This window comes from Cardiocondyla obscurior, linkage group LG10 (genome assembly GCF_019399895.1).
Source record: "Cardiocondyla obscurior isolate alpha-2009 linkage group LG10, Cobs3.1, whole genome shotgun sequence".
NCBI lineage: Eukaryota > Metazoa > Arthropoda > Insecta > Hymenoptera > Formicidae > Cardiocondyla > Cardiocondyla obscurior.
In genome coordinates this window covers 6,391,226-6,409,640 of record NC_091873.1, presented here as the reverse complement: position 1 = coordinate 6,409,640, position 18,415 = coordinate 6,391,226, and the positions used below count along the sequence as shown (strand labels likewise).

Sequence of the window (18,415 nt, the reverse complement as noted above, 5' to 3'; positions counted from 1 at the left end):
AGTTTGCGACAGATGTCATTGCAACCACGACAATAGAAAATATTAAAATTTAAATATTATCTTACAAAGCTTTACATCATTTACTACATCGCAAGGAGCAGAGAACGATTTTAACCACTGTTTAGAGATATCCAGTTAAATCAGTTAAGGCAGTAATAAAAAAAAATTAATTCTTTAATTCGTGAAAAACATAATTAACAACAGCAGTATATGCTGTTAAAGTGTGTTTTACTTGTTTTTATGTTAAAAATTCTCACTACCAATATCGCTACAATTTAATTTAGTATTTTAAAGAATTTTAATAGAGTAAAATAATTCGTTATTATTTAATTATATATTAATTATTGAATATACAACGCAACTCTGAAAATCAACAGCTGCTATTCTGTGGAAAAAAAAAAAAAAAAAAAAAAGAAAAGAATAGGATTTTTTTAAATACTCGATAATAATAAATAAATACAAGAAATGAGAAATGGGAAATGCAAGGAAATGTCTAAACTGTGGTTTAACGGATAGTAAAATTCTCTACAACTTGATTCTAGCGATATCTAACCAAACATCAAAAATATTTTATGCAGAAGTCTTCTATGTAGTTAATATAACTCTTCGCTGATGCTAATCTTGAACACGCTCTTGAACGATCTATCTCTAATTTTGCTAGGACGATTTTCAGTTCCACTTTATACATATATTTACAAATTTACAGTGCCACAGCTTGAAGAACACATTTGTTCTCTCTATACAGGTTGCCTTTTTTTTTCTTCTTCTCTTTTATTTTTACAGCAGTGACTTTTCGTAATGAAATAGTATTGATCATCGACTAGTCTTCTTACGTCTTCGTTTTGACTCACCGGACGGATTCCATTCTGGATCAACATCGGTGTAACAATAATTTACCTTAGGAACGTTTCTTTTTGAGCTTCTCGTTTGTCTAATAGAAGACTGCGTTTTCTTCGCTTTTTTACACGCGCTATCCTGCTCGATCGTTTCCGTCGTAATACGTTTCAAAGATGTTGGATTCGTAACGTCTCTGTGTTGCGCAGATGTTCTGTCCTGATAACTTTCTAGACATACTGCGTTAGGTTGATCATTACCCGGTCGAAACTGGCGCTCGTGATTTCTTGTACTTTCTTTCGTAAGATTATGATGTGTATTAGAAATGTGCATATCTTTGTAATAATCCATTCGTACTATATTCGAGTTGAAATGATAGCTGCCGTGCGGATTATCTTCTTCACTAGGGGATAATTCGTATGACGATTTAATTATTTGCGTGGGATGTTTTTCGGTACCGTCTGTTTTTTCTAAGGCTGCTATGGACATCATAGGTATCCCAGGATAATTATCCAGCTTCTCCGTCTTGATGGGTACCTTCTCATATGCCATCGTCATCAAGGCTTGAGCCTTCAATCTCTTTTTCAATGGCAATTTGTTCGCCATATCTTTCTTGAATAATTTCTCTGGCTCGCGCGACACATCCAGCTTTTCCAGGGTATTATTTTGTAGCACTCTTTTACGCAATATTTGATCGTCATACAATTTACTTATTACCGCTTCGCTTTTTGTTCTATCGTGCTCTTGGACGGCGGATGTTTGTACTGATGAATGTGTGGGCAAAAAATAAGAATTACTTTCAATGCAAGACACGTGGGAGTCTGTGGCAGGGTGTATACACTGTCTACAATGCGCGACTATGTCATACGTACAATTTAGACATGAGCAGTGCGATCTTCCGCACGAATTGGCGGATTTAGTGTGGGAATGGAGCGAAGTAGTAGAATTAATCTGTAAGCTGCACGACACGGAGGTGCAATGCTTATGATATGGCATGCACAGATCTGTGCCGGCAGCGCAGTTCCCGTAAATCGAAGGTATTGTCGCTGGATGGGTGACCGGAATATGTAACGAATGCTGCGGATCAATCACTTCGTGCGGATGCGAATGTATTCCGTTACACCCTTGTATTCCACAATTCGGCGCGATGTGATTACTGAACTCTTGTTTAATGTTTTGCCTATACGTGAGAATAGACTTGGATTTTCGTTTATCAACTGACTTGCTGATACTCACGTTCGCAATATTTGTGTCTTGATAAATCTGCGACGTCGCGGGTAGCACGTCAGTCGTCAGTGAACCTTTTTTACCGTAAGACTTCATCTCCGTAATGCTCATTAAACTGCTTTCTTCCTCCGGTTCGATTTTTATACCTTTGTTCCTTCCGACGGAATATTTATTTTCTTGGCACGATAATTCTTTGTTGTATTGCGGCAAATCCAAATTAAATGAAATATGCTCCGACGTATTAACAACTTCGAACGACGCACAATCTTCCGGCGGTATCATCCAGCTCTTTTCTTTAATTAAACAACTCTCATCGTCGCTGTTGTGATCTCGATTTTCAACTGCTTTGTTGATGATGTATAAATTACTATTGGGAGATTTTTGTAAGAGCACGACCGTTTCACCATTTAATATAACGTTTGTATTCTCTTTTATTGACTGCACATTATTTTCCATCATACTTAAATTGTTGGATATTGTGTCTGTTTCGTAATTAATAGTTTCAACGATATGCGAGACGCTATTACTTGGATCGTTTTCGCTATCATCAGGATCAGTTGTTGATGTCACTTCAACGTGAAGTGCTACTTTATCTAACGCATCTTCTGGATAAATCCCGACTATTCTATTAGTAACTTCAGCGGCTGAGTTCTCTAGAACTTGAGAAACGGTATTCGATGAGTCATCATTGGTATCAACTTCGTCATCTGTAGTTTGATTATAAGGAGAGCTTCTTAACGACGCGTAATCCTTGACTTTGATTTGTTCGTATTTTAACTCGCGTTCGGTCTTCAGATGAGATACATGCTGACTCGCAATAACATTGGCTAATAACGAAAGTCCGTCTATATTATCGTGTAATTCCGAATCTTGAATCATACATTTATCTTTTAATACATCTTGAGTGTTTTTAGTATGCGATATCTCGTACGATTCTTTTGGTGATTTGCGATCATGCATTTGATCAATCTTTTCGCACAATACGGAAGATCTTCCGAATTCTTTTATATTATTTTCTCTATCACAAGTTCTATTAGATTCCGAACTTTCTTTGCGATCAGTTTTCAAATCAATGTTTTTCTCACCATTAATTCTTACTTCTTTTGAACACAATGACATGTCGAGAACATCGGAAATATTTTTTTTATCAGATGTGTGGTTTCCAAAAATAGTTTCCCTAATTTTATTATTAGAGAATCTGTTATTCCTTACGTCATCATTTACTTCGGTGCAAGTACCAACTTTTAAATCTGTTTGTACATTAGAATGGTCTCCATTCATTATACTAATACTTATAGTACTGTTTTTAATATCGTGGTTTGTTATATATTTATCTTGAGATTCGGATTCCTGTAAATGCTTTGTATTTGTATTTTCAGTAATGCACGATTGTTGCAATCGTTCAGATTCTGAAGCATCATTTATTAATACTTCCACATTACGTACAGTTGTTGTTGTACGAGTTTCAGTTGCTGTTGTGGAAACGGCAAATTTCTCTTTATTTAATTCACTGTCAATCGCGGTTGATTTTAAACACGACGTCTCGTTACTTATTGTTTCACGAGTATCTCTTTGCATACATTTTTTATGGTTACCATAATCGTCTATTTTTCCGTTATTTGTTCTATCCTTTACGTTATTTCTACAATGCGTATGCTGCAGAGACGAAATTATATGCGGAGATAATTTATCCTTAGTTGTTCTAAGATAGTTAGCTTTATGATTAGAGTTATCATCTTTATCTTTGGAATCGTCTTGGGCACATATCGAAGGAAGAGTATTTACAGTTTTAGAGTGCTCTGTTCCTAAATCACAGATTTTCCTTAAACTTTCAACTCTTTTACGGGTTTCACTTTCAGGCGGAGTGTCTTTTTCTATCAGTCGTTTGATCACAGTCTGTGTACTATGTCTATCGTTTGTTCTCTTGTTATTCCTTACTTCCAAATTAACGTGACATTTGTTAATTTTAGTAGCGTTATTTGAAATTTCCGATAACGTAGCTTTAGATTTATTTGACTGTGGTGTGTCAACGATTACAGAAGAGACTGCGCAATGCAACGTTTCAACAGTTTTACTGCTGCTACTGCTATTCAAATCCACAGATTGTTTTGCAGATACTGTATTACCATTGATGACCGACGTATTTTTATGTTTAGTGTCGAGATGTTGCATAGATTTAATTTTCTCGTTGCCTAATTTCGCATCTTGTGTTGCAGACGTATTGAAGTCATTCTTCAATGTCGCATTTTCTGTGACATGTACAGGTTGAGATGAATCTTCCGATTGCTGATTAAGAGTTATTTTCTTCAAAAAGTTTACGTTTTCTGTCATCTGTTGGTTCTTAATCTTCTGTGACGCTCTTATCGTCTTTGTATCAAATTTCTTCTTAGCTTCTTCGAGCCACGCAACTTTTCTTGATTTCCTTTTTTTTATACATCTTTCGGAAGCGATATCTGTTGTAAGATCAATTATTACAATTTTATTAGACTTTTTAGTCCTCTTCCGTGGAAGCACTTTTGGTTTTATCGACTTACAAATAGTCCGCGTTACAGAAATATTTGTAGAAATTGTGCCTAAAGGTTTAACATTTGTTTGTTCTGTTAAATTTAAAGACTTTAAATTATTTGACAACATAGAATTATTTTTTACATCTTTATCTGAAGATTTTAAATTATTCGACAATACAGAATTATTTTTTATGTCTTTATCTGAAGAAATAAAATTATTTTCGGTATGATCCATATTTTTCTTTTCATGTGACGTAACTTCCAGCTAAAAATATACGCAGTTTAATATTTAAAAAGTAGTTCTACATAATTTTTTCTATTATTATTTATTACATATAATAAAAAGTCTACTAATTATGACCAGAAGTGAAAGATTCCAAAACCAATTCCAAATGTACAAAAACTTTTCTTTTTTTCTTTCTTTCTTTCTGTCTTTATCTTTTTTTTTTTTTTTTTTTTTTGGCCTAAACGTAATCTTCTAATTTGTTTATCGTAATTAATTTAAAATAAAATTTATCGCAGTGTTCTAAACGGTGATAATTTTAAACTTACACGTATAAAATATACAATAGTTATACAACTAGAACAAACCATATGCACGCTTCGCGCGCGCTGTTTTTCAAACGATCTCAATGGCATAGTACCAGTTTTTCATATTAGAAGAATTAATAAAATACTGACAAGAACAAAGAAAATTTTTTTAAATTTTTATCTCAGACTTATGACGCACGTACGCACATACAAGCATTCGTTAATGTCAATTCTGAATTATTTTATGTAATATATAAATAATATATTATTAACAAGTATCACGGAAATAAGAGATATCGCATATTTACCAGTTGTGAAGTAATCCTCTTAGATGAACTTGGAATGTTGGATACATTTTCACTTTTTTGCTGCCATGTACCTCCTCTGCTTTCTCTACAGAACTGTATAAATAATTCACAGCATTTTCTTATGTCAAATTTCTGCTGCATCAGATATTTTGCTGAATTTGGTTGACACTTTGGCACTTTCGGTAAGACATCTTCTAACACGCATGGTGGGAAAGCCGCTGGTGGTGCTCCCAGAGAGGCAATTGCGGTTGTAATAATTTGACTTTTCACAGCTATATCGCTATTTATCTTTCTCCAAAGACAATAAATAAGAAGATAACGAATGTACATAATATTTGATTCGGGATGCGCTGGAATATTTTTAATTACTTTTCTGAAATGAAATAGAAAAATATATATACATAACAATTAAAGAAAAACTATTTTAACACATAGAATTTTCTAAAAATATATTAAAATTCATAAAAGAAAAAATATTTAAATATTTTTCGTGTTTTAACATTAAATTTTAAAGTAAATTAAATTTTTATTTAAACAAAAATTGTATAAAATACGTTTATTAAAAAATATATATCAGAAAAGTACGAAAAAACGGAATATTAAATATTCTAAATACAAAATAACAAAGACGCTATGACACAATGTAGATAATTTCCTGTTAATTGCATACTCACGTTATTATCGGATCTAAAATACGGTGATAACCCCGGCACATAAACTGTATTTTTATCAAAGTATCTAACAAATGCTCTGTGGAATGTTCTACATAAAATACAGAAATATTTTATCATTATTAATTATTCAGGGAATAAAATTGAACGTTTAAAAATACATACCTAAATATACATAAAGACATGAAGTAAGTCTTGTACAAATTCTATTATGATCTTCTTTACTTTTTTTTGAAGCTTTTAATTCCATATCTATGTACAACGCCAATAAATCGGACATATTATTTAAGTAAATAGATCTATTACGGTCCTGAAAAAAATTAATGAGTCGTGTTTCTTTAAACGTGGATAGGTACATTACTACAAAAAGCAGTGTAGAGTAAAAAGAAAAAAAAAAAAAAAAAAGGATTCTACACAAATGCGACGTAACAGGTTACTGAACTTACCTCAGAAAGCTCGCGATAGATATATAAGAACAAAAGTAAGGTTTCGCTAATAGAATCCTTCAACTTTGCTGCTCGTAAAGGTTTTGTATAACATTCATTCACACTGATACTTACATTTCTGTAATAAAAATATAAAACATATACATTTGCTGCACAACAAATGTATAATATTAAACTTAGATCGATTTAAATGTGAACATTAAAATATGTCCGCGTATTAACACGTTAATTATAATCTAAATATTATGAGAAGAACGGATCGTGGATGTGCTTAGGCAATCGCAAAGTAAATGTATACGCGCGTAACTTATGTACAGCTCTATATGTAATTTCCCCAACGTAGATAACGAGCGCTACGATTATTTTTGATATGTAATACGCGGTGTCAAGACGTAAACAGCTTGTAACATTTTAATAAGATGGAGTATACGCAAGGCATGGTAATGATTTCAGTTCTCTACTTTGAATTTTCGTCCATATATAAATTACGGTAATGAGTACACGATTAAAACATTTTCTACAATTTTAATGCTGCCTTGTAATAGATGAGACGATATTTTTTCGACCTTCAGACACAATTTGATTAAGCAATTGAGGGGGTCAATGTAATAGCGGGATGACCCTCAAGATCAGTTCAATAATGACATCGTGTGTAGAGGAGGTTCAGTGTGCGTAATCAACGGTAGCACATTTTATTATTCTTTTTTTTTCCCCCCCAATTTAATCAAAAAGGAACGATAAACTGTTCAAGATTAACTGTAGCCACTTAATATAATTAAACATTAAAGGAATTTAATGAGATATGATTTTACGTTGCAAATATTATTATCAGTATATTATAAACCAAATTGTCATTTAAATTACGACCGACAGAAATTGCATTTCTATTTAAAGAAAAAAAAAAATATGTTACAATGATTCGAGAACATCGTCATCCTTTGCACTTGCAACAAGGAATTGCCGAATAATAAATAAATGTAACTATCAAAACAATGATTTATAATTTAAATTGTTTATTTAATTTTAACCACTTTTCTCTATTGCAATTTACGTTAAAAATATGAAAATAATTGTTTCTTCCACAGATTAATTGAGAAGTATTTATGACGTTACGAGAAATATATTTTGTCAGTACTTTAATCAAATATCAATACTACAAGAGCGTTATTCTGACTGAGTGTAATCTAATTAAAAGTTGTTTTTCTTTTTTTTTTCTCTCCCCTCAAGTTGTTCAATAATTAAAACTTCGCCCCTCATGCAAATAAATCCGCTGCTTATTTCTAAACGAGGATATCAATTATTGCTACAACATTGAACGTATATTATAACACATGCAACAGTATTATGACACCAGTGCTCAAGATGATAATACTGGTGAGCTGCTTATGGTATTACGTTGAAATACTGAGTATAGATTACCTGATATAGTACTGCATAAGCTCTGCCAAAGAAGCCATACTTTTGTCTGCGTATATACATTTGCACATTTTCTTAAATTCTGAGACCCATGGAAATAACTCTATAATTGTTGATTTTGTATCGTCACTGTTTAGCTTAAACCCTCCGTCATTGTTAAACATTGCGTTTTTGATATCTAAACATCAATCCAGAAACGTGCGAAATCTTTTTAATCATGGTTTTAGTCACATCAAAGCACGAAGTATTAGCAAACGTTACAGCGCGTATAAAGACGTTAAAGAATATCGGACAGGAATATCAAATGTCTTCGTTGCGGCTGGGAGATCACGTTTTACCGAAAGCGTTTAAAGCATCCCGTGTAAAGGAAAAAAAAAAAGAAAGAAAGAAAGAAAGAGAGAAAAAAGTACCGATTGAGAAACCGTCGACTTCTCAACGATCTCGGAGAAAGCGAATGCCGATCGATGCGAGGGATATCGCTCCGTATACGTACTGCAATTTATTGCAACCGGTGGAATCTATTAATAAAATTACGTTTCTTGAAATATTTCGTAATACATCGAAATTTCGTAGCATTAATTAATCAATTAATTAACAAAACAAAAATAAGAAAAAAAAAAATACGGGGGAAAAATAAGAAAATATTTAACGATTCTCACAAGCGTCGGCAACTGTAACAACTTTTTAAGTGATTCACGCACGTTTTCGAACTCGCCCATTATTTTCTTACAACCCTGACCATCTTAACATCTGCCGCGGCAGGTGCCGAGAGACAGAGACCCATGCAGACTATAAATTGCCGAAAAGCCGGTTGTATATATTTCTGTACCGTTCACAGCTGAATGCCACGTTTTCCGAGCCGTTTCACTGGCAAGTTTCGAGGGAGACCGACGCGGAACGGAGGTGCCGGATAGCCCGTTCCGTGGCATCGGCGTCAACCGTGGAAAACTCGACTTTGAAAAACTTGGGAAAATTCATAGCCGAGGGTTGAAGTTAGGTAAGCTGCGTATGCCGAACATCCCGAATCGACCGTTCCCATCGATCGGCCCGTTTCAATAAATCACCGACGCGAAGAAAGCCGACGAGAAGCGTCGCCGTCGTAAAAGTGCGGGGACAACGCCGATAGTAAATCCCCCCCGAGGAGTATCGATTGTCTCGGAAAAGACGTCGGGGCCGAAAATATATTTGTCTCTCTCTCTCGCGCGAAATTACCCCTCGGTGCCGCGTTCGCGGATACCCGGAGCTCGCAATTACTTCTCCGGAAGGAACGAGCGAAGCGAATCATCCGTCGGCTGCTCGGGGAGATCGTGGCGTGCGTGGACGCCGGAGGCCGCGCACCACCTCGCGCGTGTCACGCACGAGCGTTTACGGTTCCATCCTCGGAACGGAAAGCCCGCGCGCGGCCGGTCGTTCCCTCGTTCTCGCGGTCGACGCACCACACTCCTCTCGGGTTTCGAGTCACGTACGCGGCACCCCGCGCTCCATGCGTCGGCGTCGAAAGCGTCCCGTCGGTTTCTCTCGGTGTCGCGCGGCGTTATCGAAGAGAAGCGGCACCGAGTCACGCGCCATCGTGGCACGCGCGCGCGTGAGCTAGGGGGGTCCACGCGGACGGCGTTTCGGCGGTCGGAGCACGGCGCGCGGATGTCCGGATGGTGCGGGACTGAATGACTGGCTTTAAACGGCGAATCGATCACGGCGAGAATTTTCTCTCTCTCTCTCACGCACTCGCTCTCTTTCTCTCCGGGTCCGCGCGCGCCAGGTCCAGGCGCTTTGGATGAGCACATCGCGAGCAGCGTCGGCGTAAACATCGGTGGGACGGACCGGCGATAAAGAACGGCACAGTAGACACGTTGCTCGCACGCGTGGCGACGTCGGCGGGCGGCGGGCGGCCGAAGAATATGATTCACAAAACGTACCTTGTACCGCGCCGATCTGCTCGCCGCTCGCAGCCGCTGCTGCCGCGGTCGCGGCCGCCTTGGGCGCGGCGCAGCTCATTTCACGGGGTACGTGCCGGGTACGTTAGTTATATCCGGGTATTACGTAAAAGCGTCCCTCCTGGTCGCAGTATACCTCATGTTAGGGGGATCGAATCGAGACTACTATCGCGTCCACGTCTCTGCGCACACTGCGCTCACGTCAACGGCCATATTGACACTGGCGCTTGATGCAGCTACCGCGAGAGAGCGTGCCCTACGCCCCACCGCCGCCGCTGACCGGCCACCACCGACCGACCGGCGCTTCGGCTCTCTCGCTCTTTTCCTCCTCTCTCTCGCTCACCCTTTCCCTCGCTCTCTTTCTTTCCTTCCTTTCCCGCTTGTTCCACGTCTCTCTTTTTTTCTATCTGTTATCCGGCATTTGTCACGACGCGCTTCGTCTCGTAACGATGATATTTCTCTCCCGCTCGTTGCGCTACCTTTCCCCTCTTTCTTTCGTTCTCGCCTCGCTCTTTCTCTCTCTCTCTTTCTTCCCTCTCTTACCTCGACTCTCGCTACGATTTTCTACGACACGCGAACGCGTCGGCCTCGTACTGTCGCGAGGACGCGCCACGGTGTTGGCGCAGCGCGGTGACGGCGGCTAGCTATCGATGTCGGGCGCATTCGAAACTTCGATACTCGCTCTCGCGCTCTCTCTCTTTCTCTCTCTCCTCATCCTACTCTCTCCGTCGCGTGCATCCTATACTCGCATCCTTCGGTCTCCCTCGCTCTTTCTCTCCACCGTCCACGCTCGCGCTCCCTCTCACCTCCACCCTATCTCTTTCTCTTTCTCGCTCACGGGTTTACTAGCGCTGGTAGTGCGGGGGTTCCAGAAATGAATGGCTGATTCGTCGGCCGCCCAGGTAACCCGGCCAATGGAAGCGCGTTGCACACGCGGCGCGCAAATCACGAACCGAGGACACCGTTATCCCTCCCCCGCGGCGGGCCCAATCAGATACGAGCAATTAAGTAATTGCGACGTGCAGGGCACACGCGCGCTAGCCTACTATCCGCGCCGCTTCTAGCCTAGCGATGGCACTCAAATCCAATACCAAACGCGCAATTTTCGTGCGAGCGCCCAAGTGCGGGGTGCCAGCACGTTGAATGGATATCGATACGCACTTGGGGAATATTAACATAGCCGCAAGACCCGCGAGAGTTCGGCGCGAGCAACGCATCCGGCTCGCGGATCGATTCGCAGCCGGTGCCCGTCGGCGGGGCTGTGTTTTGAAATCGCGCGCTCTTTCGCATAAATCGGAGGGCGCGTAAGTGTGCGGGCGCACGCCACTTTTATTTTTTTTTTTATTATTCCCCACCACTCCCGCGCTATCGGTCAGAATACAGCAATGACTTATGAGTTGGGAAAGATCGAGGGTGGAAAAATAAAAAGACGATACTATCGTTCAAACAGCCGTTCTATAGAAAGAAACTATAATCGATCTATGTTCTCGTCGACTCGCGTTCGGCCGGACGGTCCTCAAAGTCGAAGCCGCGGTTAATTAAAATTTCATAAAGGTAATTGCTGAAAATTAAAAAAAAAACTTCGAGCGGCAAACTCGGCGGAAATTCTAACACGGTTCGCGGTTACCGTCCAGGGCTTTTCGCAGATTTATTAGAAACTTTAACGCGATATGAATCGTCCTTTGAAATATACAATAGAGCGGATAATATCGTGGGCCATTTTGAACGTGACCTCGCGTTGATAAACGCGGCTCGTCCACGGGATTCACGCGCGGACTCGCGGACAGTCTCGGGGTTCAATACCTCGTCCGTGGCGAAATCCGTATGCCCGGCGGAGCCGTGGGCGGCCGCGTGTGCATTCCAAGTGCGATGCACGCGCGGAATATTCATACGTTTCGCGGGTTACGTCGCGACGCGGGTCGTACAGCGCCGCCTCGGCTCTCGCGGATTCGCATCGATCCGGCCGCGGATCCCCCGCGATTGCGTCTCGTCCGGAACCGCCGACACGTGCGCGCGGGAACGCGCGCAGGCCACGTTATAGGACGTTTGATGGATGCCGGGTCCGGGATAAGCGCGTACGCGAGTCGAATATTCGCGATACGAAGCGCCGGCGATGGCCCGCTTGTTGCCGCCGTCGACGGCATTCATCATCTCCGTCGGGTCCCCCGGCGATTCTCGCGCGAATACCAAATTGCGCGAATCGACGAAGGCCGTCCCCGGCGTTTGCATCTGCGAGCTCTCACAAACTGGCCTTCCCTCCTTCGTTCGCCCCGAGCGATCGCTTTCATCTCGAAATAAGCGAATACCGCGAAAATTGATTCGAAAGCGCATAACGATCACACCGCGGTATATCGATTCGCGTTTATAATGAGGCTGCGTTGCTTTTCGATTTGACGTACCTCCGATCGTCGAGTTATATTCTAAGCTTGTAGATCGAATAAAAAATCTGAAAGTTAAAGCCCGGAAGTTCCGCTCGAAATCGACCTGAGTCTTTTATTATTATTCGCGTAATAGGCGTAATAATCGCGTGCATTTTTTTTTCTTTCTTTTATTCTTTTTTTTTTATTTTTTCTTTCTTTTTTAGAAAATATCTTATCGGGAGAACTTTTCGTTTAGAATTAGAAGTGAGGTCAAGTGGCATATTCCCTCGGGAGCACTCGACGACGGCCGTGTGTCCGCCGGATTCTGACGTTATCTCGTTTATCATCGAGATCGCATTCGGCGTAAACATGGGAATGGGGGTCACGACCGTATTTGGCGGTGAACGTAAGGCCTGCATACGAGAATAAGCCTCTCGATAAAGTCAATGGGCGAATCTTGTTTCCAAGCTCAAGTACATACTTCGTCTTCGTGCGCGGCAGCGTTGAACGGGATTCGCATCTCGAATAAGTTTCGCGGTGAGCGTAAAAAAAAAAAAAAAAAAAAAAAAAGAGAGAGAAGAAAACCGCCCCGGTCTTGCCTTATCACCTGGATTAAACATGCCCTTCATATTTCATAGCCGTCTGAGCAAAAATTTCTCGCGCGAGATCCGTACGTGGAAGATCGCGTATCGGAGAAAGTAAAGGTATGCCCGCGCGCGCGGCGGATGTGCGTTATAAATATTGAGAAATTGTCGGGGGAGACGTATGAATAATCTCACGATGTAATACACGATACTGAGGGGGAGGGGAGAGGTAAGGAGAACGGAAGAGAATCCACCTACTCCGCGCGTCGGGGAAGGTACGCGTTTTAACGTTCAACCGTCCCAATATTGGAGGCAGTTTTCACGACGACGCTCCGGCGGCGAGCCGGTGCACGAGTGGCAAGCTTTCCCTTTTTTGCTCGTGTGCGCGGCTCTGTACCTCGCTGCAAGATAGACAGGGTAATTGCAGTGCCCGACGTCGTACGTACGCCGCGTTGTACGTGTATAAAGAGCTTGTTTACCTGGCGGGCAAGGGTAACGGGAGGAAGAAAGAAAACGTGGAGTGAGCGAACGAGAAAGAGAGAGAGAGGAAAAAAAAAAAAGGGGGAGTGGAAACTAACGTTCCCTCGTTCCGGGCGTGCACTTTGAAAATATCGCTCGAGAGGCCATAAGCGTCTCAGACTATCTGCTTTAGGTACCCCCGGACGTCGTTCATATTAAGCGCAGACGCCGGGTGCGCGGCTTTTCATCTCGGATATATGCGGAGCAATTGAGAAAAGTCGGTCGACGGAATGGTATAATTGCGAAACGTAACGGCGTTACATCAATAGGCTCACGTAGCGTTCTTACCTCGCGCGAGGTCGCGGGGGTAACTAGCGGGGTTTAATTTCATTCGGGTGGAGGAACGGAAATGTGTATACGCATCTTTCGCCGACGTAACGCGTCGCGAAACGTTTTCATTCGACGTCCTGAAACAGAGTTGTTAAGGTAACAGAGAAAGAGAGAGAGAGAAAGAGAGGGAGCGGAGGACTGCAATTAGAAATTCGCACGACGTTGTCTTGCCAATTATTAGACGCGACCGCTTTGATCTCAGGCGTTTTCTCCACACGTCCTGGCGCAAAGTGAATTTTAACGATATACTAATAAGAATTCAATCCGTGCTCGGTGCGCCACGTGACAGTCATATTTGAATAATAAACACCGAGGCTTGTCGGAGCGCAAAACGTGCGCTTATGCAGCTCTTTATGTGGGCTCTTAACAGGCTCGTTTAGACCTCCTCAACGTATAATAGCCTAAGAAGAATAATTGCTTAATATAACTTAGCCGAGCTTCGAGCTGACCTTCTTTGAAAAAGAAAAAAAAAAAAAAAGAAAATTAACCCTCTTTAAAATATATAATTTTAACCTATTTTGGGGGGGAGCGGGGGAGGGGCAAGATAAGAGTGGCCGCCGGTCTTTCTAAACGCAATTACTAGAAGCAATTTGCTCGTACTTTCAAGGCGTACTGTAAATTAGCCGCGGCAAGAGTGTACCCGGCGTCGCATGTGACGTGCACGGTACACGTAATTTCCTCGTCGATTATGTTTCCAGCGGTATAACAGCGCTTCTGTCAGTTTCCTGCCGGCACACTGAGTACGAGGACCCACTTGGGGCCGTCCGGGAAGAAGGGGCCGCCGGAAGCCCCCGTGGAAAAGGGCCGGAAGTATCCTCCAGGCGGGAAGAGACCAGAACCTACGACATCGCTCAAAGGACCATTCCCACCCGCCAGCGAGCTCGTTACCGCCGAACCGTGTCCCTGAAGTATAGCACCACAAAGCGAAGTACAACTCTCGACCACACGTGGTCCGCTCGACAAGCACGTTCGCAGAACCGTCCCGGAGCAACCCCGTGTGTCATCAAACATCAACGACGTCGACAATCACGGCGACATCGACGACGGTCAACAGCACGGCGATCGCCGGGCAGCGCCGACTCCCACGCCAGAAACACCCATCGCAGGTAAAGTAATAAAATAAAATCGTGCTGATAAGCCCACCCAATTTTTTCGGCGCCAATTTACCTCGCAAATTTTATCGAGCTAAGGATCTTGAAAAAATTCACAGTTTCCGACATCGACGCTTCGCTTATCGCGGTAGTTTATTTAAAAAAAAAAAAAAAAAAAAAACCCACAAAAAAAATGAGCGTTATTCTTATCGATCGAAGGGCCGAGCGTATCGATGCGATCGAAACGAATCGCCGCGACGGCGATTCGTTGTGCCGCGGCTAACATGAAACGGCCCCGACACAATGCCAAATGTAATGCACGTTAAGCACGACTCCGCGGCGTTGCATATATCTCGACGGCGGAATGCGATGAATGAAGGCACCGCAATATCCGCTCATGCCGGTGGAAGTCGTAACTGCCGGCGTGCCCGCGCTATTACTCCTCAATGGTCGGCCACGGTTAATTGCGAGGCAATATTCAAAGTAATTCTCGGTCCCCGGCAAGAATACGGCCTAATTGACTTGTAAGCCGACGCGTTCGATCGGTGGCTGATTGCAGAGACGGGGAATAAGCGTTTCTCCGTCTGCGAGGAATAGGGCCGATATTGCCCGCGCTCACGAGACCGGCTCGATTTCTCGGTACAACTCCGCGTTTAACCGGAGGATCGTAAACCGTCCTCTTCTCTTTCCTCCCGTGTTTTTCGTGGCACGGAACTACCCCGAAAATCGTCGCGACTATTACGATCGCCGGATAATAACGTGATACAACGAGAAGCGTAAAGGAGCCGCAAGCGTAACGAACGCGGGAACGGCGCGTTTCTTACCGAATTCGTAAAAAAGCCATCTCAGATAATTGTTAGGCGAGACGATGAAAGGGAGATGGGGGGGGATATACTTGCTATTTTGCCACTGGTATTCAATTCCGCGCGCGGGTACTGCGAGAAAGCATAATTAACGCCGTCGGATTGTAAATTCACTCTAGTATAAATATTTGCATCTCGGAACTCGGCGCGCACAAAGCCTGCATACATTTGAATATATCTTCTTTCCGCGGAGATTTCGTGGGCGCACCGCATATCGCCGATACGACTAACATCGGGCTCTCTCTCTCTCTTTCTCGGCGAGAGCTTATTTCAATCTCCGTAACTCGCGACGTTGATCTTCTTGGATTTACAAAATTAAAGCGAATCGAAGTACCAAGTACGGCCGGAATCAAAGAAACGTAACGAAGACGAGAAGCGCCGAGTCTCCTGGCATTTTTATGCCTTGAAAATAACGCGAAGGCAGACCGTTGAAATCTCATTAAGGCACGTTGGATAAACCACAAGAGAAAAAAAAAAAAAAGAAAGAAAGAAAGAAAGAAAAAAAAATGATAAACGTTCGAAATAAAATTTGCAAGTATTTGTAGAAAGTTTTTACAGATCATTTCCTTTCTTTTAATTTATCTGCGGCTTTTTACACTTACGAAGAATTGAAATAAATTTACGGTGCGCGGAATATAATTTTATTTCTACGTAATGCGCTGTACACAACTAACTGTGTACAATGCGTCATTCAATGTAATTATTCTGTAATATGCCATCCTATATGACACATCAGTCTATACTTCGCTAATTTGTAGATTATTTAATTCCATTGTAATTTAACGTACGCCTTCCGCCATTTTCGAAATAAATGGTTCATTTAATTCCCGTAATTTCTGTAATTGTCGTAATTTTCCAGTGGACCGCACCGTCATTCGATTATCAATGTAACGAATTTGCACGCGAATCGACTTTAACCCTTTGTGGCGGGCGGTATAATTCCGAGGAACGGTTTCGGCATTACGAAAAAAAAAGGGAAAAAAAGATCTCTTTTTATTTTAACGACGCCGGTATTACCTAACATAATCATCATCCCGCCCAGTTACCGCGTTGCGTAAACATTCCCGGAATAATTGGCATCCGGCAGTCACAATGTTTGGATTATTACGGAAGATTAACGAGCCGATAATCGTTGGCAAACGTCGCGGAAAAAATTTATCATTATACCCCGTTATGCCGTTTAAGTGATGATCGGGGCCAGTGAAATTACGTCAATTTCCAAACTCGAACGAGCGAATAAGAGGATTCGCGGAGGGCGGATAGGCCTGTGCAACAGGGGAAAAGGGGGGTTTTCGGAGGAAACGCTGGGCACGGGCGATGAGCGAGGCAGAGTCAACGAACTTCTCGCGTTTACGTAACCTCGGCCGTGTAAACATATCGATCTCCGCGGGGGCATGTGCGCATTGTAGCTTTATTTCGTGATTGATGTTTAAATAAAAAAAAAAAATTACGCGCATGTATCTGATTTTTTTTAATAAAAAAAAAATTAATGCGATTTATCACCAATTTATTTTCCCTAATCTCCCGATATTTTTCGAGAGTTTTCAGAATCACGGTGTCGTGAAACTCCGGGATTGACGGTATTATAATTCTTTTTATTTTTAATTTCTCGATCACAGAGAACGCATCATGCACATGCTTCTCGTGAAAGAGACAAAGGAAGAGGCAAGAAATTCAAGTTACGAAAAAAAAGTCATGCGACTCACCAATCTGCATGAGCATCAGCGGAGTTGAAGATTTCTGCCGGTGACTGTAACATAAAAAGAAAAAAATTAATGTAGACATGTTGCAAATAGTTGATATTCAAATAAAAAAAAATTATGCGTATGTATTTAATTTTTTAATCAAACAAAAATTTTGTTTTAATTAATGAAATGACAAATTTTAAAGAAGAATTGATCCTCACCTAAGAGATGCTCCGCCGATGCAGGATGCCCCCCGGGCCTGCTCCTCCACTCAGATGGGACGTGACGAGCCATCCTTCCGCGCACAGGAAACTCGCGAACGCGCCCGGGTGAAGTTACAATCGCGATTATGACTTAACACTGTCGCGCGTCACTTCTCGGCACTCCCGATAAAAAGATAGTCGTATAAAAGCGCCCGAAAACTACCGGCACACCCGAAACGGTACCGACAAACCGGCTGCGGTTCGTATTGTTAAATATCGGCGTACGGCACATTTCCACACTGAGCGATGCACAACAGCAGAGGTCCTCTTGATCTGTAACACAAAAATAAAAAAATTATATAGTAGACGTAACATATAATTAAATAAAATGATTGAAAAATGTTATAAGAAATCTGAAGCATTTTATTCCAAAAAAAATTGTTGCTTACCCCGGGGTTGCTCTGCTGGCGCAGGATACCCTTCCTGGGCCTCCTCCTCCTCTCAGGATGTCCGCGGGATGTCGAGTCGGTCCTTCTTCGATGATGTAATATTATCTGAAACAAAAATTGTAGTTAGCATGCTGTTCTATTCAATGTATTACTCAGCGCGTATTGTGTATGTCTTACCGTGTCCGTGTTTTGTTGCGGGTGACCGGGACGCAAGTTCCAGCGCGAGCACAGCTCGCTCGCACTGTCCCCCTGCTCCCTGCGCTCCCCGCGCCCATCGCTAGCTCGGCACCGTGCCCCTTGCTCCCCGCGCTTCCCTCGTCCACAGCCGTTGTCCCGGACCTACGCAATGCGAACCGGCTGACGAGCAACCCTCCCCTCTCCCCGTGCTTCTTGGGGTCCGTCCACCGATATGGAATAGATGGGACGTGTCGAGTCTTTTTTCTCGCGCACTGAACAC

General features: G+C 42.3%; 1 protein-coding gene across 4 annotated transcripts; it reads right to left on the bottom strand.

Moving 5' to 3' along the window:
* Positions 1 to 439: 439 nt before the first annotated feature.
* On the bottom strand, positions 440 to 17,642 carry LOC139106120 (serine-rich adhesin for platelets). 4 transcript variants are annotated; one of them, XM_070662653.1, is made up of 8 exons: positions 17,528 to 17,642; positions 17,328 to 17,371; positions 7,944 to 8,118; positions 6,525 to 6,642; positions 6,244 to 6,388; positions 6,082 to 6,169; positions 5,408 to 5,780; positions 440 to 4,833 (listed from the first exon to the last, which is right to left on the bottom strand). In XM_070662653.1, exons 2-8 carry the CDS (start codon positions 17,341 to 17,343, stop codon positions 814 to 816), a joined length of 4,935 nt encoding a protein of 1,644 aa, XP_070518754.1. In that variant the 5' UTR covers positions 17,344 to 17,371; positions 17,528 to 17,642; the 3' UTR covers positions 440 to 813. The 4 variants fall into 4 exon arrangements, with proteins under 4 accessions (XP_070518754.1, XP_070518752.1, XP_070518756.1 ...); XM_070662651.1 differs by lacking the exons at positions 17,328 to 17,371; positions 17,528 to 17,642 and adding an exon at positions 9,857 to 10,751; XM_070662655.1 differs by lacking the exons at positions 17,328 to 17,371; positions 17,528 to 17,642 and adding an exon at positions 9,666 to 9,767.
* Between the last annotated feature and the right edge of the window lie 773 nt (positions 17,643 to 18,415).

Bases quoted from the DNA above. Each gene is read 5' to 3' on its own strand.
- LOC139106120 (XM_070662651.1), bottom strand. From the start codon at position 9,935: ATGAGCTGCGCCGCGCCCAAGGCGGCCGCGACCGCGGCAGCAGCGGCT. The intron at 6,643-7,943 runs GTAATCTATACT...TTTTTATTACAG, and splicing joins CTTATGCAGTACTATATCAG to AAATGTAAGTATCAGTGTGA. The intron at 4,834-5,407 runs GTAAATATGCGA...GTATATTTTTAG, and splicing joins AGAGGATTACTTCACAACTG to CTGGAAGTTACGTCACATGA.